This window comes from Salmo salar, chromosome ssa20, assembly GCF_905237065.1.
Source record: "Salmo salar chromosome ssa20, Ssal_v3.1, whole genome shotgun sequence".
NCBI lineage: Eukaryota > Metazoa > Chordata > Actinopteri > Salmoniformes > Salmonidae > Salmo > Salmo salar.
Genome location: NC_059461.1, coordinates 41,171,688 through 41,199,619, shown reverse-complemented (window position 1 = coordinate 41,199,619; position 27,932 = coordinate 41,171,688). Strand labels below are relative to the sequence as shown.

The 27,932-nt window shown below is 42.6% G+C and overlaps 1 protein-coding gene across 7 annotated transcripts; it reads right to left on the bottom strand.

Moving 5' to 3' along the window:
- Positions 1 to 5: 5 nt before the first annotated feature.
- Positions 6 to 27,824, bottom strand: LOC106580610 (dual specificity protein phosphatase CDC14C). Of its 7 annotated transcripts, none has more exons than XM_014161849.2 (17): positions 27,483 to 27,813; positions 25,676 to 25,766; positions 24,789 to 24,864; positions 24,412 to 24,504; positions 24,177 to 24,253; positions 20,711 to 20,777; positions 20,532 to 20,594; positions 20,357 to 20,444; positions 19,799 to 20,029; positions 19,492 to 19,630; positions 19,072 to 19,234; positions 18,816 to 18,913; positions 5,332 to 5,379; positions 5,138 to 5,224; positions 4,677 to 4,845; positions 4,200 to 4,265; positions 6 to 3,923 (listed from the first exon to the last, which is right to left on the bottom strand). In XM_014161849.2, exons 1-17 carry the CDS (start codon positions 27,589 to 27,591, stop codon positions 3,903 to 3,905), a joined length of 1,686 nt encoding a protein of 561 aa, XP_014017324.1. In that variant the 5' UTR covers positions 27,592 to 27,813; the 3' UTR covers positions 6 to 3,902. The 7 variants fall into 7 exon arrangements, 6 of the variants coding, with proteins under 6 accessions (XP_014017324.1, XP_045559276.1, XP_045559277.1 ...); XM_045703320.1 differs by lacking the exon at positions 27,483 to 27,813 and adding an exon at positions 26,009 to 27,454; XM_045703321.1 differs by lacking the exon at positions 5,138 to 5,224 and having other exon boundaries at positions 27,483 to 27,824.
- Positions 27,825 to 27,932: the final 108 nt, after the last annotated feature.

Here is a 27,932-nt window from a genome sequence, read left to right as displayed (position 1 = left end):
TTATACGTAGTGTGCCTTTTTTTTTTTTTTTTATAGCCTTGAGATTAATTATATTACAAAGGATTCCCTGTTTACATTTGCCTCTGGTGAAATGGGTTGCTCTCTAATCTAAGCACTGTTTGTTGCTATGCCAACACACTGGTCTTGTGTACATTTGTTATTTCTCCTGGCTTGTGTTCTGACTGAAGCAATGTTCAATAAGACCTGTGACAAATGCACTGATGGCTTGTGTCTTGTCTTACTCTGTTCCTCTTAAGGACACAACAGCCAAAAACAGTGAGGTTGGCTTGCACAGTGGGTGTCCTGCCCCAGACAGAATATTGGCAGTCCATTTTCTTATAATTTTCTAGTGATTCTACATTTTCAATAGCCACTTACGACACCCAGTTGGTGTGATCTACTGCGAATGGCTGACTCAAGTGTGTAAAGTACAAGACAGTCTTACCAGTTAGGGGTGTTCTGTGGTGACTGATGTACAGCTGCAGACTGAATGTTCAGAACCTTCACAGCACACACTACAAACATGAACAATTCTCTCCTGTGATCAGCAACTATCTACCTGTTTTCTGCTTTCATCTAGCACAATTAAGTGTATAAGACTCAAGTACAATGCTTGGAAAACCATGAATGGCACTAGTAAGGGGTGTCCAACAGAGCTCAGTTTGTCACATGTAATTTAGAGAATAATTAAGACAATGGTGAGATTTTTTTTTTTTTTTTAAAGCTGCTATACTCCATGTGCATGATAGTCACGAATGAGGTGTCCCTTTAGGACTTTATTTTTTTTTAAATAATTATGTGATAGTATGGTTCATGAGTACAAAAATATTTACACTAGTACAAATCAAATGTTTTCAGTATATCAAATGTGACTTATTTACAGTTAAGTACAGCATCTCAACAAAAATACAGACGAGAAGCTTCACTGGGTAAAAGGGCATAGACATGCAGGCAAACTAGATTCAGGGTGGCATTGTAGTTACATTTCTATATGCAACATTCAGAAAGATGCCCTCTTGAACAAGAAATTGCTTAACGGTAGCTCTTCACAACTTCTCATCCACAAAACACTTCTAGGCAACTGGGCATGAAATTATCCTTATCAAAGGTTACATTTGAGTGGTGCTCTGAAGGACCTTTGTCAACAAACAAGACATGTTAGTCTGACAGTTCAGGATTGCTGTGGCAACTTTCAACGTAAACAAGCAGGCAACGTCCAAAATAAAGGAACCTCAAGTGTTTTATAGGTCCACCCAAATGCCGTCAATGTGCCTGGGCATAGATTCTACAACAGTGGACCTGGTGATAGACGCACACACCCGCTGAGACCCCTCTTTCAAAGTAATGAATCTAAGCATTATGGGATGTTAATTGCCTAATTAACTCAAACTTGAGGCGTGTACTACGTACCTGATTTGAGGAGTTAGCGAGGTAACTTTCAACTTGGGATACCCAGAAGTGGATCATCATTTAGCCAGGTACATTATGCTGCAATGAATGATTGAGCTAACTCCATTACTTAGTGTCTGGACCAATGAAATAGATTCCCTCCCTCTCGCAAACATCGCGTCATCACTTTTATATGAGGGATGACCGATTTTAAATGTTTAAAGACATTAAAATAATAACATTTAACGATAGGATGTATTTTAAAGTTCAAACAGTAACTTTTGTATGACGTTATACAATCATTTTATCCATAGGAGTGGGGAAAAGGTGTGCATTATAAGTAATACAAGACAGAGCACTTCTAATAGCCTATTTCACATTATAAACTGGGTTGTTAAAGCCCTGAACCCTGATTGGCTGAAAGCCAGGGTATATTTAAGCAATAAGGCCCGAGGTGTGGTATATGGCCAATATACCATGGCTAAGGGCTGTTCTTATGAGCAACGCGGAGTACCTGAACACGGCCCTTAGCCATGGTATATTGGCCATATATCACAAACCCCCGAGGTGACTTATTGCTATTATAAAACTGGTTACCAACATAATTACAGCAGTAAAAGTTGTGGGATACGGTCTGATATACCACGGCTGTCAGCCAATCAGCATTCAGGGCTCGAACCACCCAGTATATAATAGACCGTATACCATGGGAATGACAAAACATTCATTTTTATGTCTCTAATTACATTGGTAACCAGTTTATAATAGCAATAAGGCACCTCGGGTTTGTGGTATATACAGTGGCGTGTATTCATGAATGCCAGGCTTCCCCAAATATTTGACCTAAAAACAAAGGATATAAAATAATTTCTTTCATCTCTGTGTTTTCATAATTTCATGCCAGCAAGCATTTGGCCTCCCTTGATAAATGTTTGTTATAAAAGGATTAGCGCAACTGTGGGTTTTCCTGGTGCAGCAAAACAGGATGCACCTGAGCTCAATTTTGAGTCTCACAGCAAAGGGTCTGAATACTTATGTAATTAAGTATTTTTCATTTTATTTGCAAAAATGGTCTAAAAACCTGTTTTTGCTTTGTCATTATGGGATATTGTGTGTAGATTGAGAACAATAAATGATTTAATACATTTTTGAATAAGGCTGTAACAAAATGTGGATAAAGTCAAGGGGTCTTAATTCTTTCCGAATGCACTGTATCATGGTGGCGTATGAACGAATGGGTTTAAAGCAAACAACGCAATTATCACAACATAGGTTGTAATATGGCTTTTTTTTCCTGGCTTGGCTTCCTCAGTGAATTTACCCACACACGCTACTGCACGGCTAACACAGAACCCAAACCGGCTGTGCGCATGCGCCATCGTGCATACATGTATTTTGTCCCCCCACACCAAACGCAATCACGACACACAGGTTAAAATATCAAAACAAACTCTGAACCAATTACAGAAAATTTGGGGACAGGTCGAAAAGCATTAAACATTTATGGAAATTACGTAGCTAGCTTGCACTTGCTAGCTAATTTGTCCTATTTACCGAGCTTGCTGTTGCTAGCTAATTTGTCCTGGGATATAAACATTAAGTTGTTATTTTACCTGAAATGCACAAGGTCCTCTACTCCGACAATTAATCCACACATAAAATGGTCAACCGAATTGTTTCTAGTCATCTCTCCTCGTTCTAGGCTTTTTTTGACTTTATATTGTGATTGGCAACGTTCATAAATTAGGTGCATTACCGCCACTGACCATGTTCGTCTTTCAGTCACGCACGTGGGTATAACCAATGAAGAGATGGTACGTGGGTACCCACTTCTATAAACCAATGAGATGGGAGAGGCAGGACTTGCAGCGCAATCTGCGTCACAAATAGAACTGACTTCTATTTTAGCCCATGGCAACGCAGATGCTCGTTGGCGTGCGCGAGCAGTGTGGGTGCAATAATTGAATAATATAGATTTCTAAATTTATTTTGCAACACTCGCGCACTCGACGCGAGCATTGTAGTCAGCCTGTGACCTGGAATGTGAAGCAAACTGAAGCTAGCTGCCCCTCTGCTTTCAATATACTTTGAATCCCTCAGTTACTTAAGGTTTCCTTTATTTTGGCAGTTACATTTGAAATGGCACTATTCCCACTACTTATGGCCAGGACACACACTGTTTTGTTTCATGATATAAACAGTGAGATTATATATATATATATATATATATATATATATAGAGTAATAAAAAGGGATGGCAAATAAATTCCAAACTAACTGAACATGGTTTACATCTTAACCATATCTGATAGTTTTTCTTCCCATTCAAAAACAGAGACATCACATTTCCTCATCAACATCCCTTAAAATCAGCAATTGACTGGACTGGTTCAAGTAAAATAAACCCAGTCCCTCTTAAGAAATGAAAACAAAAATCTCCATTTGCAGGAGCTGCAGGAAGACTGTACTCCCTTAGAATTCCAGAACCTCAGGCTCAGCGCAGTAGAGGAGCTCTAGCTTTGGGTATGGAGTGACTGAAGGGACAGAAAGCACACAATTACACCCAGGAAGAGAGAAATGGGACATACAGATCATACACCTCAAAATGCTCAATAACACTACATTGGCTTCTATTCATTAGACCCTAGGGGTAAAAAATGTGGCAGATTTTACTATGCATGCAGTCTGTCCATTATAATAGTAATAAAGGACTAAATGAAAAGGAGAAGAGGTTGACTGGAGACATTTTGCACACTAACAATAGCATAGAACAGAGCAGTGAGACGAGGATAGAAAAAGGAAATAGATACCATAGTCTCGTAAAGCGCACTGATTGTAAAGAACATCGAGTTTTCCGTCCTCTGGACACAGTGCGTCTGTTAAGAGGGAAATTACAAAGAAGAAAACAGGGGGAAGGAAAGGGACATGTGATTCCCCTTGTAGAACAATGATTCATGTCAGCAGAATCCCAAACAGCCAATGACAGGTTGCCGGAGTCTGAAAGCAAGGAGACCGTGTGAGCAGTAAAGTCCAGAGACGCTATAGCCAGTCATACTCTGGATCAGCCATTCTAATAGAACATGCAAGGAGCCATAGGGAGTGTGAGGCGCTGCAGAGAGTGTTCCAAGTGTTTGAGCTGGAGCGTTGAGAGCTTGAACGTTTTTGGAAGGTCATGTGAAATGCAAAGGCTCAGTTAAGCAGACCTTGGTATGTGGAGGAAGAACGGAGTAGGAGAGAGTGAGGTTGAGCCCAGAGAAAGGGGTTGAGGAGAGGCTAGGTGGGCTTGCCTTCTGAGGGGCCTGCAGCATGTTTAGGTTGGGCAGGTTGCCTGTGCTGCCTGCGTTGGCGGCTGTGTCTCTATTGCAGCCACTGGACTCACAGCACACTGGCTCTCTGTCGCTGGCCACTACATGCATGCTGCCTAGAGACCTGGCTAGTCTGGAGCTGCACAGGGAGCTGGCGGAGAGGAGGGAATGGGTTATTGGAACCATGAATGGCTATGGCTGGTTCTGTCCAGTTTACTTTACACACGTGTTAACTCTTTTCTGTATGACTGAGTAAACAAAGAGTTGCAACGCAAGCCATTTAATATGAATGAGCTAGTAAATATGAGAAATAGTGCCCGAGCCAAATCCTAACTTAAGTTACACACACCCAATATTAACTTTCACATAAATCATGCACCGCTGTCAATGAAAGTAGTAGTTTGAATTCTCTAGGACGGCTCATTGGAGACATTGCCACTAACCTGCCCCCCACACTGTTGGCAGGCAGCGAGGTTCTGGTTCTCTTCCTATTGTCTGAGGCATCAGGCCCACTAGACTGCAGGAGAATCCTGAAGCAGACACACAATTCACACTTTAATGGTGATGCTCAACGTCCTCAACGGGTGTGTGTGTGTAGAAAGTGAGTGTGTGAGACATTCAGGATGTGTTTAAGTACCTTAAAGACTGCGATGAGGACCTGGTGTGAATCTTGTTCTCTTCTTGTCTGTAAATAAACAAACACACACACACAATATTTCAACACCAACAGCAAGCGAGGGGGAAAGACAGGAGGAGATTGAGACCACAGCTTGGAGATGCAAAGACTGAAGGTGAGAGCAAACAGGCAGCAACTGCAGAATATTCCAGAATTCTAAGATCATTGATCCAAGTAAATTTAATTACACAATCAATTATTCTCGTAATGCAATGGAACCATCATTCATTAACCTAAGGCTCTGAGAGGTTCAAATTAGTTATCCCCAACTTTAAAAGTTTGAGGCAAAGCGAGGGGAATTTGAGGCAATAAAAGCATTGTTGTTTGCTCAGGTTCTGGAGGCCTGAGAGGTAAAATATAAGCTAGTTGATGTATTAGGGCACTTAATTATTAATTTGAAAATGATCTCCTTTGATAAATTAATATAAGTGCAACATTCAGTGTTGGGTGGAAGGGATTTGCATTGGCTTTGCAGCGAAGGGAATCATTATTCCAAAACAGAGATTCAGGGAGTGAAATGTAAAGGCTATGGTTATTACTTGCCGTACTTAAAGTTAAACTCAGGACAATCAGTCAGCCAAGGAGGACACAGCGTTATAAATAACAGACCATAGAAACGTGATTCCTGCCCTCCTCATTTTCAAAAATATAAACTTCCTTTGCAGCCAGGGGGTGACAAACATGTAGCCAGTTTAGAAGTGTAAAGCGAGGTGAGGATGGGGGGGCGGGAGACAGGGCCAGGCACATAAACTGGTGTTGAGGAGGGGGTAAATAAAGGAAGGGATACACTTACAGCATTCTCAGTTAGACTCCGGAAGGGGGAAGGGTTTGGGGGACAGACTGGCAGGAGAGCTCAGTGAAATCCTAACCCGTCTATACAGAAATGCAGGATGGAAGAAGGGAAGCCATACACAATCCACCACAGGGCAAGGCTACACAGGGACGAGAGCAGCATGGCTACCAACCATCTAAGAGGGGGAAAACATCCAACAAACAGAACAGAAACAAAAACATGACAGAGAAAGGAAGGAAGGATAGACAGAGAGAATCTCACTTTTTCTCCTCCCCCACGGACTGGGTCAGGCATAGCCAACGCCCCGTCAAGAGTCCTACACATCCACTAGCCTGGGTGACAGACCCTTTCTACTAAAGCCATCTGGTTGTCTTGCTTGACAAAGTAAGAAAGTGGTATTATTACATGCTGAAACTGTTAGACAACCAGGCTACATATTCACTAGCAGAACCAGGCTAACAAGTAAAGCCTTTTCACATTACACCACAGCAGAAAGGGGTACCTGCAAGGTTTTGACTAACTACTCAAGTCTCACCTAAGTTCTGGCATTGATTTTAGACAATTTGTTTTCCACAGCATGCTAAAAGTGTTTCCCAAACGGTGGACTGGGACTTTGACCCTATGCAGTGATAACAGCACCTTTCAGAGTCTACCATCTTCTGTGTTTGCAGAGGTATAGGCCTAAGAGTGTTTTAAAAATGGGGAAACATGAAAGCTTGCTTCTAGTTTTCTGTAAGACTGACTTCAATCAAAGACACAATGCATATATAGGCCTAGTCACCCGAAGAAAAGTTTAATATATACACTGCTCAAAAAAATAAAGGGAACACTAAAATAACACATCCTAGATCTGAATGAATGAAATAATGTTATGAAATACTTTTTTCTTTACATAGTTGAATGTGCTGACAACAAAATCACACAAAAATAATCAATGGAAATCCAATTTATCAACCCATGGAGGTCTGGATTTGGAGTCACACTCAAAATTAAAGTGGAAAACCACACTACAGGCTGATCCAACTTTGATGTAATGTCCTTAAAACAAGTCAAAATGAGGCTCAGTAGTGTGTGTGGCCTCCACGTGCCTGTATGACCTCCCTACAACACCTGGGCATGCTCCTGATGAGGTGGCGGATGGTCTCCTGAGGGATCTCCTCCCAGACCTGGACTAAAGCATCCGCCAACTCCTGGACAGTCTGTGGTGCAACGTGGCGTTGGTGGATGGAGCGAGACATGATGTCCCAGATGTGCTCAATTGGATTCAGGTCTGGGGAACGGGCGGGCCAGTCCATAGCATCAATGCCTCCCTCTTGCAGGAACTGCTGACACACTCCAGCCACATTAGGTCTAGCATTGTCTTGCATTAGGAGGAACCCAGGGCCAACCGCATCAGCATATGGTCTCACAAGGGGTCTGAGGATCTCATCTCGGTACCTAATGGCAGTCAGGCTACCTCTGGCGAGCACATGGAGGGCTGTGCGGCCCTCCAAAGAAATGCCACCCCACACCATGACTGACCCACCGCCAAACCGGTCATGCTGGAGGATGTTGCAGGCAGCAGAACGTTCTCCACGGCATCTCCAGACTCTGTCACATGTGCTCAGTGTGAACCTGCTTTCATCTGTGAAGAGCACAGGGCGCCAGTGGCGAATTTGCCAATCTTGGTGTTCTCTGGCAAATGCCAAACGTACTGCACGGTGTTGGGCTGTAAGCACAACCCCCACCTGTGGACGTCGGGCCCTCATACCACCATCATGGAGTCTGTTTCTGACCGTTTGAGCAGACACATGCACATTTGTGGACTGCTGGAGGTCATTTTGCAGGGCTCTGGCAGTGCTCCTCCTTGCACAAAGGCGGAGGTAGCGGTCCTGCTGCTGGGTTGTTGCCTTCCTACGGCCTCCTCCACGTCTCCTGATGTACTGGCCTGTCTCCTGGTAGCACCTCCATGCTCTGGACACTACGCTGACAGACACAGCAAACCTTTTTGCCACAGCTCACATTGATGTGCCATCCTGGATGAGCTGCACTACCTGAGCCACTTGTGTGGGTTGTAGACTCCATCTCATGCTACCACTAGAGTGAAAGCACCGCCAGCATTCAAAAGTGACCAAAACATCAGCCAGCAAGCATAGAAACTGAGAAGTGGTCTGTGGTCACCACCTGCAGAACCACTCCTTTATTGGGGGTGTCTTGCTAATTGCCTATAATTTCTACCTGTTGTCTATTCCATTTGCACAACAGCATGTGAAATGTATTGTCAATCAGTGTTGCTTCCTAAGTGGACAGTTTGATTTCACAGAAGTGTGATTGACTTGGAGATTCATTGTGTTGTTTAAGTGTTCCCTTTATTTTTTTGAGCAGTATAAATAAAAATAAAAGAAAACACTAAATCAGACTTCACCTCTGAAGTGATCGAGGTACACCAAATATGCTATATTTGGTCTTGGATATATATATATATATATATATATATATACATACATACATACATAGTTGAAGTCAGAAGTTTACATACACCTTAGCCGAATACATTTAAACTCAGTTTTTCACAATTCCTGACATTTAATCCAAGTAAAAATTCCGTTTTAGGTCAGTTAGGATCACCACTTATTTTAAGAATGTGGAATGTCAGAATAATCGTAGAGATAATGATTTATTTCAGCTTTTATTTATTTCATCAGATTCCCAGTGGGTCAGAAGTTTACATACACTCAAATAGTTTTTGGTAGCATTGCCTTTACATTGTTTAACTTGGGTCAAACATTTCAGGTAGCGTTCCACAATAAGTTAGGTGAATTTTGGCCCATTCCTCCTGACAGAGCTGGTGTAACTGAGTCAGGTTTGTAGGCCTCCTTGCTCGCACACACTTTTTCAGTTCTGCCCACACATTTTCTATAGGATTGAGGTCAGGGCTTTGTGATGGCCACTCCAATACCTTGACTTTGTTCTCCTTAAGCCATTTTGCCACAACTTTGGAAGTATGCCTGGGGTCATTGTCCATTTGGAAGACCCATTTGCGACCAAGTTTTAACTTTCTGACTGATGTTTTGAGATGTTGCTTCAATATATCCAGAAAATTTTCCTTGCTCATGACGCCATCTATTTTGTGAAGTGCACCAGTCCGTCCTGCAGCAAAGCACCCCCACAACATGATGCAGCCACCCCCGTGCTTCAAGGTTGGGATGGTGTTCTTCAGCTTGCAAGCCTCCCCCTTTTTCCTCCAAACATAATGATGGTCATTATGGCCAAACAGTTCTATTTTTGTTTCATCAAACCAGAGGACATTTCTCCAAAAAGTACGATCTTTGTCCCCATGTGCAGTTGCAAACCGGGGTCTGGCTTTTTTATGGCAGTTTTGGAGCAGTGGCTTCTTCCTTGGTGAGTGGCCTTTCAGGTTATGTCGATATAGGATTAGTTTTACTGTGGATATAGATACTTTTGTACCCGTTTCCTCCAGCATCTTCAGAAGGTCCTTTACTGTGGTTCTGGGATTGATTTGCACTTTTCGCACCAAAGTACGTTCATCTCTAGAAGACAGAACGAGTCTCCTTCCTGGGCGGTATGCCTGCTGCGTGGTCCCATGGCGTTTATACTTGCGTACTATTGTTTGTACAGATGAACGTGGTACCTTCAGGCGTTTGGAAATTGCTCCCAAGGATGAACCAGACTTGTGGAGGTCTATAATTTTTTTTCTGAGGTCTTGGATGATTTCTTTTGATTTTCCCATGATGCAAGCAACGAGGCACTGAGTTTGAAGGTAGGCCTTGAAATACATCCACAGGTACACCTCCAGTTGACTCAAATTATGTCAATTAGCCTATCAGAAGCTTCTAAAGCCATGACATAATTTTCTGGAAGTTTCCAAGCTGTTTAAAGGCACAGTCAACTTAGTGTATGTAAACTTGTGACCCACTGGAATTGTGACACAGTGAATTGTAAGTGAAATAATCTGTTTTTAAACAATTGTTGGAAAAATTACTTATGTCATGCACAAAGTAGATGTCCTAACCGACTTGCCAAAACTATAGTTTGTTAACAAGAAATTTGTGGAGTGGTTGAAAAACGAGTTAACGACTCCATCTACGTTTTGCCAACCTTTACTTCGCTACCTGTCAACTTTACGGTTTTTTTAATTACCGTTTATATTTTGAGTTTTCCCCCTCACTCACTTTTTTTCATTCAACTTTTTCACTCTGGACGTTTTATCTGGACATGGTTCGTCAGGACTTCCAACAGCCGAAGCTAAGTAGTAACATTAACATGATGCCTTCTAAATTGCAGTCACTGTTCTCATAATATACAGGAGAACGATCGCCTTACGGCGAGGATAGCTGTGCTGCAAGCCCAGCTTCAGACGCAATCATTAGGCAAGGGTAATTTCAGTGTAGGAAAGGATGAAAGCGTCTGTGCCACCATTAAGTACAGATAGTAACGTTAGTATAAATCCCCTCGCACGGTCCCCGCAGCCGGACAACTTTCTCATGGCTTCTGGAGGGAAATGCTGTAGGAATGCTCAATCGGTGTCGCTCATTCAGCTGACAGAAACTTTCAACCGGTTCTCCCCATTAAGCAGCGAGTCGGAGTCAGAGGCCGAGCCTTCTCTGGTCTCTACTCCTCCCGTTACGGGGTCTGAGACGCCGAAGCTTCCCACCATTAGCTCTGACTATTTGAAAACCCTAGTCATTGGCGACTCCATTCCCCGCAATATTAGACTTAAAACGAATCATCCAGCGATCATACACTGTTTACCAGGGGGCAGGGCTACCGATGTTAAGGCTAATCTAAAGATGGTGCTGGCTAAAGCTAAAACTGGCGAGTGTATAGAGATATTGTTATCCACGTCGGCACCAACGATGTTAGGATGAAACAGTCAGAGGTCACCAAACGCAACATAGCTTCAGCATGTAAATCAGCTAGAAAGATGTGTCGGCATTGAGTAATTGTCTCTGGCCCCCTCCCAGTTAGCGGGAGTGATGAGCTCTACAGCAGAGTCTCACAACTCAATCGCTGGTTAAACTGTTTTCTGCCCCTCCCAAAAGATAGAATTTGTAGATAATTGTCCCTCTTTCTGGGACACACCCACAAACAGGACCAAACCTGGCCTGTTGAGGAGTGACGGACTCCATCCTAGCTGGAGGGGTGCTCTCATCTACGAACATAGACAGGGCTCTAACTCCCCTAGCTCCACAATGAAATAGGGTGCAGGCCAGGCAGCAGGCTGTTAGCCAGCCTGCCAGCTTAGTGGAGTCTGCCACTAGCGTTGTCAGGGTAGTCAGCTCAGCTATCCACATTGAGACAGTGTCTGTGCCTCGACCTAGGTTTGGCAAAACTAAACATGGCGGTGTTCGACTTAGCAATCTCACTAGCATAAAGACCTCCATTCCTGCCATTATTGAAAGAGATCGTGATACCTCACATCTCAAAATAGGGCTACTTAATGTTAGATCCCTCACTTCAAAGGCAGTTATAGTCAATGAACTAATCACTGATCATAATCTTTATGTGATTGGCCTGACTGAAACATGGCTTAAGCCTGATGAATTTACTGTATTAAATGAGGCCTCACCTCCTGGTTACACTAGTAACCATATCCCCTGTGCTGCTAACATTTACGATAGCAAATTTCAATTTACAAAAAAATGTAAAAAACGTTTTCGTTTTTTAAGCCTCTAGTCATGAAATCTATGCAGCCTACTCAATCACTTTTTATAGCTACTGTTTACAGGCCTCCTGGGCCATATACAGCGTTCCTCACTGAGTTCCCTGAATTCCTAATCGGACCTTGTAGTCATATCAGATAATATTCTAATTTTTGGTGACTTTAATATTCACATGGAAAAGTCCACAGACCCACTCCAAAAGGCTTTCAGAGCCATCATCGACTCAGTGGGTTTTGTCCAACATGTCTCTGAACCTACTCACTGCCACAGTCATACTCTGGACCTAGTTTTGTCCCATGGAATAAATGTTGTGGATCTTAATGTTTTTCCTCATAATCCTGGACTATCGGACCACCATTTTATTACTTTTGCAATAACAACAAATAATCTGCTCAGACCCCAACCAAGGCACATCAAAAGTCGTGCTATAAATTCTCAGACAACCCAATAATTCCTTGATGCCCTTCCAGACTCCCTCTGCCTACCCAAGGACGTCAGAGGACAAAAATCAGTTAACCACCTAACTGAGGAACTCAATTTAACCTTGCGCAATACCCTAGATGCAGTTGCACCCCTAAAAACATTTGTCATAAGAAACTAGCTCCTTGGTATACAGAAAATACCCGAGGTCTGAAACAAGCTTCCAGAAAATTGGAACGGAAATGGCGCCACACCAAACTGGAAGTCTTCCGACTAGCTTGGAAAGACAGTACCGTGCAGTATCGAAGAGCCCTCACTGCTGCTCAATCATCCTATTTTTCCAACTTAATTGAGGAAAATAAGAACAATCCTAAATTTATTTTTGATACTGTCGCAAAGCTAACTAAAAAGCAGCATTCCCCAAGAGAGGATGGCTTTCACTTCAGCAGTAATAAATTCATTAACTTCTTTGAGGAAAAGATCATGATCATTAGAACGCAAATTACGGACTCCTCTTTAAATCTGCGTATTCCTCCAAAGCCCATTTGTCCTGAGTCTGCACAACTCTGCCAGGACCTAGGATCAAGGGAGACACTCAAGTGTTTTAGTACTATATCTCTTGACACAATGATGAAAATAACCATGGCCTCTAAACCTTCAAGCTGCATACTGGACCCTATTCCAACTAAACTACTGAAAGAGCTGCTTCCTGTGCTTGGCCCTCCTATGTTGAACATAATAAACGGCTCTCTATCCACTGGATGTGTACCAAACTCATTAAAAGTGGCAGTAATAAAGCCTCTCTTGAAAAAGCCAAACCTTGACCCAGAAAATATAAAAAAACTATCGGCCTATATCGAATCTCCCATTCCTCTCAAAGATTTAAAAAAAAGCTGTTGCGCAGCAACTCACTGCCTTCCTGAAGATAAACAATGTATACGAAACGCTTCAGTCTGGTTTTAGACCCCATCATAGCACTGAGACTGCACTTGTGAAGGTGGTAAATGACCTTTTAATGGCGTCAGACCGAGGCTCTGCATCTGTCCTCGTGCTCCTAGACCTTAGTGCTGCTTTTGATACCATTGATCACCACATTCTTTTGGAGAGATTGGAAACCCAAATTGGTCTACACGGTCAAGTTCTGGCCTGGTTTAGCTCTTATCTGTCAGAACGATATCAGTTTGTCTCTGTGAATGGTTTGTCCTCTGACAAATCAACTGTAAATTTCGGTGTTCCTCAAAGTTCCGTTTTAGGACCACTATTGTTTTCACTATATATTTGACCTCTTCGAGATGTCATTCGAAAACATAATGTTAACTTTCACTGCTATGCGGATGACACACAGCTGTACATTTCAATGAAACATGGTGAAGCCCCAAAATTGCCCTTGCTAGAAGCCTGTGTTTCAGACATAAGGAAGTGGATGGCTGCAAACTTTCTACTTTTAAATTCGGACAAAACAGAGATGCTTGTTCTAGGTCCCAAGAAACAAAAGAGATCTTCTGTTGAATCTGACAATTCATCTTGATGGTTGTACAGTCGTCTCAAATAAAAAACTGAAGGACCTCGGCGTTACTCTGGACCCTGATCTCTCTTTTGAAGAACATATCAAGACTGTTTCAAGGACAGCTTTTTTCCATCTATGTAACATTGCAAAAATCAGAAACTTTCTGTCCAAAAATTATGCTGAAAAATTAATCCATGCTTTTGTTACTTCTAGGTTAGACTACTTCAATGCTCTACTTTCCGGCTACCTGGATAAAGCACTAAATAAACGTCAGTTAGTGCTAAATACGGTTGCAAGAATCCTGACTAGAACACAAAAATTTGATCATATTACTCCAGTGCTAGCCTCCCTACACTGGCTTCCTGTTAAGGCAAGGGCTGATTTCAAGGTTTTACTGCTAACCTGCAAAGCATTACATGGGCTTGCTCCTACCCATCTTTCCGATTTGGTCCTGCCGTACATACCTACACGTACGCTACGGTCACAAGACGCAGGCCTCCTAATTGTCTATCGAATTTCTAAGCAAACAGCTGGAGGCAGGGCTTTCTCCTATAGAGCTCTATTTTTATAGAATGGTCTGCCTACTCATGTGAGAGACGCAGACTCGGTCTCAACCTTTAAATCTTTACAGAAGACTCATCTCTTCAGTAGCTCATATGATTGAGTGTAGTCTGGCCCAGGAGTGTGAAGGTGAACGGAAAGGCTCTGGAGCAACGAACCGCCCTTGCTGTCTCTGCCTGGCCGGTTCCCCTCTCTCCACTGGGATTCTCTGCCTCTAACCCTATTACAGGAGCTGAGTCACTGGCTTACTGGTGTTCTTCCATGCCGTCCCTAGGAGGGGTGCGTCACTTGAGTGGGTTGAGTCACTGACGTGGTCTTCCTGCCTGCGTTGGCGCCCCCCCCCCCCTTGGGTTGTGCCGTGACGGAGACCTTTGTGGGCTATACTCGGCCTTGTCTCAGGATGGTAAGTTGGTGGTTGAAGATATCCCTCTAGTGGTGTGGGGGCTGTGCTTTGGCAAAGTGGGTGGGGTTATATCCTGCCTGTTTGGCCCTGTCCTGGGGTATCATCGGATGGGGCCACAGTGTCTCCTGACCCCTCCTGTCTCAGCCTCCAGTATTTATGCTGCAGTAGTTAATGTGTCGGGGGGCTAGGGTCAGTCTGTTATATCTGGAGTATTTCTCCTGTCTTATCCGGTGTCCTGTGTGAATTTAAGTATGCTCTCTAATTCTCTCGGAGGACCTGAGCCCTAGGACCATGCCTCAGGACTACCTGGCATGATGACTCCTTGCTGCCCCCAGTCCACCTGGCCGTGCTGCTGCTCCAGTTTCAATTGTTCTGCCTGCGGCTATGGAGCCCTGACCTGTTCACCGGATGTGCTACATGTCCCAGACCTGCTGTTTTCCACTCTTTAGAGACAGCAGGAGCGGTAGAGATACTCTCAATGATCGGCTATGAAAAGCCAACTGACATTTACTCCTGAGGGGCTGACTTGTTGCACCCTCGTCAACTACTGTGATTGTTTTTATTTGACCATGCTGGTCATTTATGTACATTTGAACATCTTGGCCCTGTTCTGTTATAATCTCCACCCGGCAGAAGAGGACTGGCCACCCCTCATAGCCTGGTTCCTCTCTAGGTTTCTTACTAGGTTTTGGCCTTTCTAGGGAGTTTTTCCTAGCCACTGTGCTTCTACACCTGCATTGCTTGCTGTTTGGGGTTTTAGGCTGGGTTTCTGTACAGCACATTGATATATCAGCTGACGTAAGAAGAGCTATATAAATACATTTGTATGTAAACTTCCGACTTCAACTGTATATAGGCCTAGTCAACTGAAGAAAAGCTGCATAACATATACATACACACACACACAGCAAAAAAAAGAAATGTCCTTTTTTCAGGACCCTGCATTTCAAAGATAATTCGTAAAAATCCAAATAAATTCACAGATCTTCATTGTAAAGAGTTTAAACACTGTTTCCCATGCTTGTTCAATGAACCATAGACAATTAATGAACATGCACCTGTGGAACGGTCGTTAAGACACTAACAGGTTACAGACGGTAGGCAATTAAGGTCACAGTTATGAATACTTCGGACAATAAAGAGGCCTTTCTACTGACTCAGAACATCACACCTGCGGAACAGGTACAGGGTGGCAACAACAACTGCCCGAGTTACACTAGGAACGCACAATCCCTCCATCAGTGCTCAGACTGTCCGCAATAGGCTGAGGCTGGACTGAGGGCTTGTAGGCCTGGTGTAAGGCAGGTCCGCACCAGGCATCACCGGCAACAATGTCGCCTATGGGCACAAACCCACCGTCGCTGGACCAGACAGGACGTGATGGTCGGATTCGCGTTTATCGTCAAAGGAATGAGCATTACACCGAGTTCTGTACTCTGGAGTGGGATCGATTTGGAGGTGGAGGGTCAGTCATGGTCTGGGGCGGTGTGTCACAGAATCATCAGACTGAGCTTGTTGTCATTGCAGGCAATCTCAACGTTGTGCGTTACAGGGAAGACATCCTCCTCCCTCATGTGGTAACCTTCCTGCAGGCTCATCCTGACATGACCCTCCACCATGACAATGCCGCCAGCCATACTGCTCGTTCTGTGCGTGATTTCCTGCAAGACCGGAATGTCAGCCCGGATCTCAATCCCATTGAGCATGTCTCGGACCTCTTTGATCGGAGGGTGAGGGCTAGGGCCATTCCCCCCAGAAATGTCTGTGAACTTGCAGGTGCCTTGGTGGTAGAGTGGGGTACCATCTCACAGCAAGAACTGGCAAATCTGGTGCAGTCCATGAGGAGGAGATGTACTGCAGTACTTAATGCAGCCTGTGGCCACACCAGATACTGACTGTTACTTTTGATTTTGACCCCCCCCTTTGTTCAGGGACATATTATTCCATTTATGTTAGTCACATGTCTGTGGAACTTGTTCAGTTTATGTCTAAGTTGTTGAATCTTGTTATGTTCATACAAATATTTCCACATGTTACGTTTGCTGAAAATAAAAACGCAGTTGACAGTGAGAGGACATTTCTTTTTTTTTGCTGAGATATATATAGGCCTACACACCTGAAGAAAGGCTTCACAATGTGTGTGTGAATACAAAAATCACCTAAAAAAGGTCCCGTGTGGTTCAGTTGGTAGAGCATGGTGTTTGCAACGCCAGGGTTGTGGGTTCGATTCCCACGGGGGACCAGTACGGAGAAAAATGTATGAAATGTATGCATTCACTACTGTAAGTCGCTCTGGATAAGAGCGTCTGCTAAATGACAAATGTAAATGTAAATATTAAAGTAATAAATAAGTGAAAAAAAAAAAAAAAAAAAGCCAAATGTTGTCCCACGGAGAACACCAAGGGCATGTCACAATCACGTGTAGGCTACTCTCAAAAGTCTGTAAAGGTGCCTGTGGCAGATAGTGGTCAATTCAGGATAGAAATTGAGACTTACTGGCAATAAGAGCAATATAATTCCAAAGACAAGAGTACAAGGGACAGATGTAGCCTATGGTGCTTGAACCTTTACTACCACAAGAGTCCGAGGGATTCTTCCAAGATAGATGTGGGTTTGGTTCAATAGAGGACTTTTAAGCAGGAGGAAGCAAGACTTGAACAGTACACAGGCACTGACCCAGTCACAAACACAATGGAAAAATATAAATTTGCAGCATTTTATATTCAACCCGGCCCAACACTTAATACATATTACACACATACAATACAGAGGCCATGCATGTCAAAGGTTAAATCATGCTTTAAGTCGTGCATCGGTAAAAAACAGATCACACGTGCCCACAGTCAATGTTGCATTGTGCATTTTAGTCCCTTTCACAGAGGGGGAAAAATAAAAATGAAAAATAGGTAGCTAGATTATGATTCAGTTTATTAGGAGTTTAAGGTTTGGCCTGCGATTCACAGCATCTCAGAGCATATTGGTGTTTCCTGATGGAGAAAGCACATTCTGTCTCACATCAATAGTACAAGTAGTCCTCTGAACCGCCTCTACAGTGGATTCTCACCCTTGCTAGCCGGTGCAGATCAAAGCAGCACGTGCCAGAACAGGTGACCAAAATCATTAATCACATTATGCATCCATCCACTGCCTACCTTATCGTACCGCGGTCACCCAAAAGCCACACATCCATTGGCATGGCACAATTTATACAGGAAGAGGAAGCTAGTCAGACAGGAAGTGACATGCACTTACCTCCATTATACAAAACCTCACTTCCTCTCTGTGTTTTCCCCCCCTCTGTCTCTCTGCTACATTTTAAAATGCAGACACTCCAGACAGCACTCTGGCCACACGATGCCTAAGAGGCTCCAGCAATGTACTACCGCCTGCCTGCCACGGGATAACAAAACCCACAGCCATAGGTGTACACAGTTGCCTGCAAACTGTCCATGTTGGCACCAAATGTTCCACAACAATAACATTTGGATTCTCATTGGATGTGCCAACATGGGACCCTTTAAAATAGCAAATCTGGCACCCATTAAAATAGTAAAGTACGCCTAGCCCACATGGGCTAGGCATACATTACTAGGCATACTTTGAATGACTACTTTCAGTCATTCAACATAGCCAGTATAATCAACAATCAATCCGTGTTAGGATCCTGAGTGGCAGCTTTATGGTAAGGTTCTGAGGCAGTCATTGGAAAATAAGCCATGATTACTAGACCAAATACATGGCACAAACAGAACAATCTGACTGTTATATTAAGGTAATTAAAGCTGTAAAACTAAGCTGAACTCCATTCAACACAAAAGCTGTATAGAAACCCATAGTAGATGGGTATAATGGGCCAGCTATCTTAAGGCAAAAATCAAATACTTGTCACCCAAGAATGCATGGTGGGGCATGAAATGACCTGAAAAAAGGAAACCCCACAACAATATCAAAAGATCTCAAGTTATAATGCAGATGAGACCTCAACTTCCTCTAAACATCAAAATGACTTGGATAAGCTGACTACACAGGCTGCTCCTATCCCCCCGAAACAAGTCAGTGTGATGCATGGTGGGAGTTGTAGGCCGATCGGAGACTTACGATAGGGAGCCTGTGGATGTTCTCGCCTGCCTCTTGCTCTTCAGGGCTCGCAGTTTATCACCCTGGGTGATGCCATTCCTCTCCTCATCGTCACTATACTGAGGAAGTTAGAAGAGGGAGACAAAAATTCAAAGAATGTGTAAAAAAAGAAAAGGAGATGAATACATTTGCTTACCATTCCCTCCCTTCTTTACGTGAAGGTATCTTCAATTTCTGCATATCAAATAAAACCAGAAAGGATTTCCAAAATTCTCACCAGTTCTGCCTCTTCCTTTTTGAACGTCCTGTTTTTGTTGCTGCCGTTGATAGTGATGTCATCAACCCCCGACAGGATTCTGGTGACGGCCAGCTTGCCGTTCTCCTGCTCGTTCATCTTCTCCCGGAAAACATCTCCCTCCGACCACAGGCTGATCTGCTTACTGCAGCATCGTGAGAAAAACAGCAATCAAGATGTACATCTCCCTACTAACATATTGGTTACTGATCAACAATTGACACTCAACTCAATCAAAGAGCTCCCAGAACTGAAACACTTGAGTTGAATCGGGCGCGTTAGTGCTGGATTGGAACAAATGCATGCCTGTGGCTCCCCAGGACTACAGCTGGTGACCACGGATCTATACAGTAAAATCCGTCACAACAATGGATTGAATCTAGATAAAAATCAGACACATACTCTTCCACAAAGTTTTGTTGTGGTCCGATGACTGATCCAGGCCGGCAGATCCTCATCCAGGCGATGGCCTCAGAAGCAGTCAGGCGGTAGTGCTTCATCATGTAACAGCCTATCAGAGTGCCTGTTCGACCCAGACCCGCTGAAAAATGTCGGCATTGGTTAAATACATAGTTATTATTAATCAGACTTTTGGTGCAAATCTTTCCCATTCGTTTGGGACAGAGGCCTACACATTTTTGGGGAAATATGGCCTCCAGCCCTCCACTCAACTCCAGATGATATAAACGGATAACATAATGTCTTGTACCTTTGCAGTGAACAGCGATAGCTCCATCTGCGTTCTCACAGATGTTGAGGAACTTCCTGACGATGGAGTCATTTGGCGTGCTTCCGTCCACGAAGAAGAGGTCGTGGTGCTCGAAGCCCATGTCAGTGAAGCGCTTGGCATCGTACATCTTCTTGTTGAGACGGACGATGGCTGTGATGTTGTGTTTCCTGAAATAAGGAAAGTAGGCCTCGGGGGCATGGAGAGGGTAACCTGGAGAGAGAACATGGGTTTTGTAGAAAGATGCAATTGGAAAAAAAATACATACAAAAAAATCTGTACACCTGAAGTAACATATTTGTACACAGATGTGTAGCTGAAGTGTACACAAAGTGTATACTTGTAAAACGAACAATTATTTGATTACGGTCTGTGACCGAAATATTGCATGTTATTCGATATCCACTTTGCAAGTATAGGCGTCTATACAGTATAAGGGAGGTCATTTGCCAGTCATTCTCAGCAGGGAAAATATCCCAATTTGGCAGCATGTCCTCACATCACAGATTGCAGAAAGCTAATGTGGAGGGTTTCACATACCGTTCTCTATTTTGCTTTTTGGATGAGGGCCGCTAAACGCTAGGAACTTCCCAGGAATAATCCAGTTGAAATCTCCATTTTCTGCTCTCTGCAAAAAAGAGATGTGGACAGAATTATGAATCACTTATTGATGTTTACTCAACCTGCATTCTGAAGTATGATAATGAAAACTTACCTCGTAATGCTCGTATTCCTCCACATCAAACTGGGAGAAATCAAGCCAGCCAAACTGCAGAGCCTGAAGAGGAAATTAATGGAAGTTATGGTCCAAATAAAATAACGCAATATTTCTTAAATATCATAAATGTGCAGCTGCAAATTAACTTGTTAGTCTAACAGACTGAAGCAGTGTACCTTGTATATGGCGCGCAGGCAGTCTAGAATGTTCAGATTGTACATACAAGTTCCAAAAGAGGCATCTCTGTTTAAAACAAACCAGAAACAATCCAAATCAACTCCATATTTTTAAAGCATTCATACCACATTTATAAGTAGAGATGCACGATATATCGGTGAACATATGGGAATCGGCCGATATTAGCTAAAAATTCCAGCATCGGTATCGGCCAATATCTAGTTTAATGCCCTGATGTGCAAAACGGATGTCAAAGCTGACGTGCATACCTATATAACGTACATATATGACGTAATGACGCCACGTAAAATTATGCGCTACACGTGCAACACAGCATTCATAACCTAGCCCACAATGTCTGCTGCGTGGATCGAGCAGTCATTTGAAAGAGTAACACAATTTCAGCGAGACAACTCAAAGGCGAAATCCATTAAAGCCAAGATAATGGAATTCATTGCCCTTGACAATCAACCATTCTCTGTCGTGGGTGATGTTGGCTTTCACCGACTGGTTGAGCACCGGTACACACTACCAAGTGCTCTATTTTTCAGACGTTGCCCTACCGGAGTTAACACAGTAATAGCGTCACTGCTATTAGCTTCAAGATATACATACTATGGAACACCGTTTGGGTCTTTGCATGTCAAAAAAGATACAGCAGCACTGTCAAAGCTGTACAAAAAAGTCTGCAAACAAGCAAACACCGGCCACGAACGATGTGTTTACAATACCGCGTTGGTAATAATGTATAATTTCTTCTACCACAACTTCTGGGGTAGCTCGCTTTAGCTTGGTACCTAGTTAGCACCAATACAACCAGCCTGAAAACAATGACCAATAGAACCTGCAGTCATTTTCATTATTCTTAGCAATGATTTAGGTATCCTTGTGAGCGTAACAGGGGTCAACAGCATCAATGTAACAGTATAGCTTCCGTCCCTCTCCTCGCCCCAACCTGCACACATCAACCACTGACACCCCACGAAGCATCGTTACCCATCGCGCCACAAAAGCCGCGGCCCTTGCAACACAAGGGGAACAACTACTTAAGGTCGCAGAGCGAGTGACGGCACCGATTGAAACTCTACTAGCGCGCACCACTGCTAACTAGCTAGCCATTTCACATCGGTTACATGAGTAAGTATTAGCTAGGTTGCCACTTGTTGTTCACCTATTGAAATTGATCTTCAGTTCATTAAAATAAATAGCTAGCCAGCTACTTAACCGTGTTGCCCAAAGCTAACGTTATAAGCAGCCAGCTAGCTTCATCGGGCTAGTGAGGCTCGACCGCACCAGGCTGTGTTGTGAAGCTAGCCACAATAAGGATTAGGCACAAGTGGAATTTGCGGTTTGCTTTCAAAATAAAAGTATGTAATTGACAGTAATGCAAATGATGACAAATAGTTGAATTATGCCCTACTTTTATTTTGAAGGCTAACCGCAAAGTCCACCATTTTTTTTTCCCACCTTTATTTAACCAGGTAGGCCAGTTGAGAACATGTTCTCATTTACAACTGCAACCTGGCCAAGATAAAGCAAAGCAGTGCGACACAAACAACAACACAGAGTTACACATTGAATAAACAAACATACACTCAATAACACAACAGAGAAAAAAAAGTCTATATACAGTGTGTGCAATTGGGATGAGGTGTTAAGGCAATAAATAGGCCATAGTAGCAAAGTAATTACAATTTAGCAAATTTACATTGGAGTGATAGATGTGCAGATGATGATGTGCAAGTAGAAATACTAGTGTGCAAAAGAGCAAAAAAGTAAATAAAAACAATATGGGGATGAGGTAGGTAGATTGGATGGGCTATTTACAGATGCGCTGTGTACAGCTGCAGCGATCGGTTAGCTGCTCAGATAGCTGATGTTTAAAGTTAGTGAGGGAGATATAAGTCTCCAACTTCAGCGATTTTTGCAATTCGTTCCAGTCACTGGCAGCAGAGAACTGGAAGGAAAGGCGGCCAAATCAGGTGTTGGCATTGGGGATGACCAGTGAGATATACCTGCTGGAGCGCGTGCTATGGGTGGGTGTTGTTATCATGACCAGTGAGCTGAGATAAGGCGGAGCTTCACCTAGTAAAGACTTATAGATGACCAGTGGGTCTGGCGACGAATATGTAGCGAGGGCCAGCCGACGAGAGCATACAGGTCGCAGTGGTGGGTATATGGGGCTTTGGTGACAAATGGATGGGACTGTGATAGACTGCATCCAGTTTCCTGAGTAGAGTGTTGGAGGCTAATTTGTAAATGACATCGCCGAAGTCGAGGATCGGTAGGATAGACAGTTTTACGAGGGTATGTTTGGCGGCGTGAGTGAAGGAGGCTTTGTTGCGAAATAGGAAGCCGATTCTAGATGTAATTTTGGATTGGATTAGCCACTATTGCGGCTAGCTTCACATAGATGGGTCCGACCACCATTAATCAAATAAGAACTGTCTTATAAATTAGGGTCATTTTAGATGATGACACCTAGCTATATAGTTAGCTAGCTAACTATATAGCTACTGAAACAGATTGTCGTTTTGCTATGTTTTTGGGGAAGAACATTGTTTGCGTCCATAAGCAAGCTAGCTTTTTTTTTATGACCAGCACTGTAGGTGCGCGAGACAACTTTACCAGCATATGTATCAATGAATCGTCGTGACATATGAAATACGAGTGATAGTGTAATCAATGTGTAATAACTACGTAAAGAATGTATGAACCCGTTAAATTATTATGTGACGTGCAGTTATATTCAGGTCCTGATTGGTCAACAAGCTTATTTGACAACGTCAAATAGTGTTAAATATATATTTTTTGACACGCAAAGACCCAAACGGCGTTCCATAGCAAAGACCCAAACGGCGTTCCATAGAAATCCTGGTTGAAAATGAAACGACTGAACAACAAAACAGCACAGCAAGTAAGTGAAAGAAATAGGTTTTGATTATGTTTTACTGGTAATGGGGACATACGTAAATGCCAACAAAATAACTTTTTGGTCAGTGTGGTGTGTGTAACCTTTATTTAAACTGACGGCCTACTCCGGTCAAATCCGGACCACGCTGGGCCAATTGCGCACCGCCCTATGGGACTCCCAATCACGGCCGGATGTGATACAGCCTGGATTCGAACCAGTGACTGTAGCGATGCCTCTTGCACTGAGATGCAGTGCCATAGACCGCTGGTCCATGTGTGTGTTTTAACTATTTAACTGTACTAGAATGCTTAAAAGGCCAATAAAATTGTAAATATCGGTATAATTTTTTTTTGGCAAGGAAAATATCGGATATCGGCCAAAAAAGTAATATCGGTGCATCACTATTTATAAGGTATAAATACATATCAAATTACAGCTCCAGACAGCATGATAAAAACTTAATGACATTGATCAATTGTCATAGACACTACTTTCTAACATGTGCGCTTGAGAAGTTCTCCTTCAGTGTGTGTGTGTGTGTGTGTGTGTACCTGAAGGACAGGTAGGTAGAGTTCCTGGACACCAGTAGACTGTAGGCTTCCTCTGGCGTCTTCTGCAAATGCATCACCTTCAAACAAACAGGCCAGTATTATGGAGAAACTACTAATGGATAGCAACATTTTAAATGAAGATACACAAGCACTTTCAGTGCACAGTAACATGCAATCCATCATGACTCAGGGCTATCAATGGGTATGACTTCTCTGCTGAGTGAGAAATACTTACTGCATATGAACCAATAAGATAGGCAGCATTGGCTTGTTTCTTATTATCTCCACAGGTATAGAAGACTATCTTCTTCTTTGCTAGTGTGAATGACTGCTCCAGATGTGGTGAAACGACAACGAAATAACACTGTTAGCCAGGCTTACAATTCTGCACATCACTACACACATCACTACCTGGCCTGGACATCTCTGAAATCAATGCTCTACAAATCATTTCCTGTTCTAAAACCCTGCCAACATTCTCTTCAGAATATACAAACATTACCCTTTCTCTGACTAGTGTGACATAACTTCTATTTGGTTAGGCTGAGAGAACTGTTGACTATTAACTGTCAGTTCTCTGTCAGCATGTGTGTTGAGGTTGAGTTTCTTTACCTTGAGCTTTTTAGTGAGTTTGCAACAAAAGCGATAGAACATGGCCAGGTTGAGCGGGCCAAAGTCTGCATAGAAACTGGGAGAGAGAGAGAGAACACAAGGCACAGGCAGGTTAGGTTGACTGTTAAAGCCAAGTTTCATTAGAGACTATTCAGAAAAGACAAATGTTGAAAATGTTGTAGATAGAAAAATAGTTTTTTTTTGCATGATCACCTATTCTCTGTGACAATACCTTATCTACATTATAAAGTCATATGTGAGTGTTCTGTAATGTTGCACCTGTCTTTAATTGTCCAATATATTTAATAAATTAATCCACTACCCAAAATTAAGCCCCAGATGAAGACCTATGGGTGGAGACATTTATTGTGACAATAACCATATTTCAGAGTCTGTTTCTCACTATGTGAACTTTACTCTTAGCTGATGAACATTCATACACCACACCTGCTATCAGACAGTGTAATAAACATTTTATAGTGAAGTTTTATTCGAGCTCATAAAAACAATACAGTATGCCTACTATTAGTGGGACCAAGATAAGATACAATTAAAATTGACAACATGAACTACCTTCATGATTGAGAAATAAATAAATAAATAAATAAATAAATAAATATATATATATATATATATATATATATATATTTGTTTTCGTTTGTTAATGTAGTAACCTTTTCATCAGGGAGCCATACTGAGACCAAGGTCTCTTTTATAGATGACCTCCGAATGACAGAAAATACACACATCAAAATATTAATACATAATGCATCTGCAATGGCTTATAAGACTGACTGAGCAGATATAAAAACAATATACTAGTGAACTGCAAATGGCATAGTCTTTTGGATATGGTCTACAAACATCCTGTAATATAAAGTACCCACTTTTCATATGACAGCTCTTCGTCTATGCAGAAGAAATGTCTGTCAGCTGTGCTTTTAATCTTCTGCTGCAGTATGGCGAAATACAGTTGATCTTGAGAAAAAATATATATACAACAAGAAAGGGGGGTTAAAAAGCTTTGTTTGGCATATGGACAGTCAAACAAACATACAACGTAACTACAACTGAATGTTTGTTAAATTGGGACAATGTATGGACAAAACAAATGGAACACGTCGCACGTGTCAGTTTGAATTCGAATTTCCCCCGGAAATGTCTCGACGGACTAATGTCAACAATCTGCAGGTTTTGTTTGCTTTCAGAACAGCACTTACCTTTGACGATTTCAATACTTTTACTAGTGACATTGTCCTCGGTCATTCTGATAGCGACTTGAGCCAACAATAAGTTACCAAATCAAGTTTAACGGCAATTGCTTGCAGTCTTTACTTTATAGACGCACCTAAATAATAACTTAAACGTCTGTCATAGGGACAGACCAGCACAATAACATACACACTCAGTAGGTTAAAAAACATATATTTTCTATATCCCGTGAAATTAAAACGCTCCACTGAAGCGAACTGCATGTGGGATAAACTACCACTCAAAAACCATAGAAAGTGTGACAATTATTTCTTTTTTAAATAGCCTAGCATAATGCTGGGCTAGGGCTATAAATGTGTCTGCCGTCCGTATCAGTTAACGAAATCTCTCAAAATATACTGATATGACAAATAAAACGTGAACTGGCTTAGCGACGAAAAATAAATGCCCGTATAGGAGAGGTGCTACGTACTCTGCTCAAACCGAGTTTTGAAGGAGAATCATAAGCGCCACCCTCTGCAACAATGTAACGCTCTCGCGTAACGTTATTGGTTGAAGGAAACTGTAAACGCCACACAGTTGCAGGTTGGCAGGCCAATCATCCTACAGTCTTGTTTGAGGATTTTTAAAGTTCACTTGATATTCTAATTGGAACGCTGCCCAAGCCGTTGCTAGGAGATTAGTTTCGCTTGGCCAATAGAAATATATCTCCTACTTTGTCGGAACACTTCAAACGTAGTCCTCAAGTGAGGGATGTGTTGAGTTGCTTGCAACAATTTTTCTTACCAAGCTGTAACAAAACAATACTGTTTGGTTGGTTCTACAGGACTGTAGCCTATCATGCAGGAGGTAGCCTAACAAATAGCCTACAATAGACGTATTGTTTATGTGTGCAAGAGACTCAATGAAAAATAACAAGTGAGACACCTTCATTTAGTGCTGCTCGGTTTATAAAAACAGCCTAATTGTCAGCCTCTTGATTCAGATTTATTTGAGCCTATCCTCATTTCGCGGTCACAAAGGATTCTGCATTCTCTGATGCTCATGGTCAATATAGAAATAGGCCTAGACGAAAATGAATAAATTGGGGTATATGTGATCTGACTGCAGCATTGGTCACTGCATTTACGAATAGTCACAAGAGGATCAGTAGAATATAGCCTGCATCATAGAAACTCTAAAATAGTTGTTTTTCATTCAGGCTGTCATGGCTGACATGCCATCAAAAGGCGGACAGCGTAGTGTCCCAACGATAATATGTAGTCAATACTGTACTTCAATGCGTTAGCGATTAGGAACCGATGGTGTCGCCATTTTAGGTCAAAACAGCTGCAGGAAAATCAATTGTAGGTCTAATAGTCAGCCACATCTTATTATCTGCATTCAGACACCGCAAGGCCAGGTAGCCTATTGTATATGCACAAAGCTAGCTCTAAACAGAGTAAGTAACCTACGACGGGATCCATTCCCCGAGTATCTTACCTGATATTATACTAATGTAAATATCTGACTTTGGCTCCGCCTCCTCTCTCTGAGCTGCAAAACGCTTTTTCCTTGACTCGGGTCGCCTCTTTTCGCTTTTGCGCTTCATTCTCGCTTTTAAGCATGCACTGCCGGCATCTCCAAATCGCGCAATAAGATCTCCTGTCTGCAGTGGGGTTGTCCTAGTTTTCGGTGCTTTATTTGATGCTCTCTTTAGCTACGGTGTCATCCGAAACGCAGTTGTTCGTTCTCCCTCAGTTTTTCCTCTGGTGACGTCTGTGAACGGGGCCAGTTTCTAAATCCCACTTCTGTGACGTAAGAGGTTGCCAGCCCCTCACTAGTCACTAGTGCTACACTATGAAGTTGGACTACTATAAAAAATAATAAACACAAAGGTTGGCATAGTCTAAATAGAATAGGCTGATACGTTATTACAATGTAATAACAATC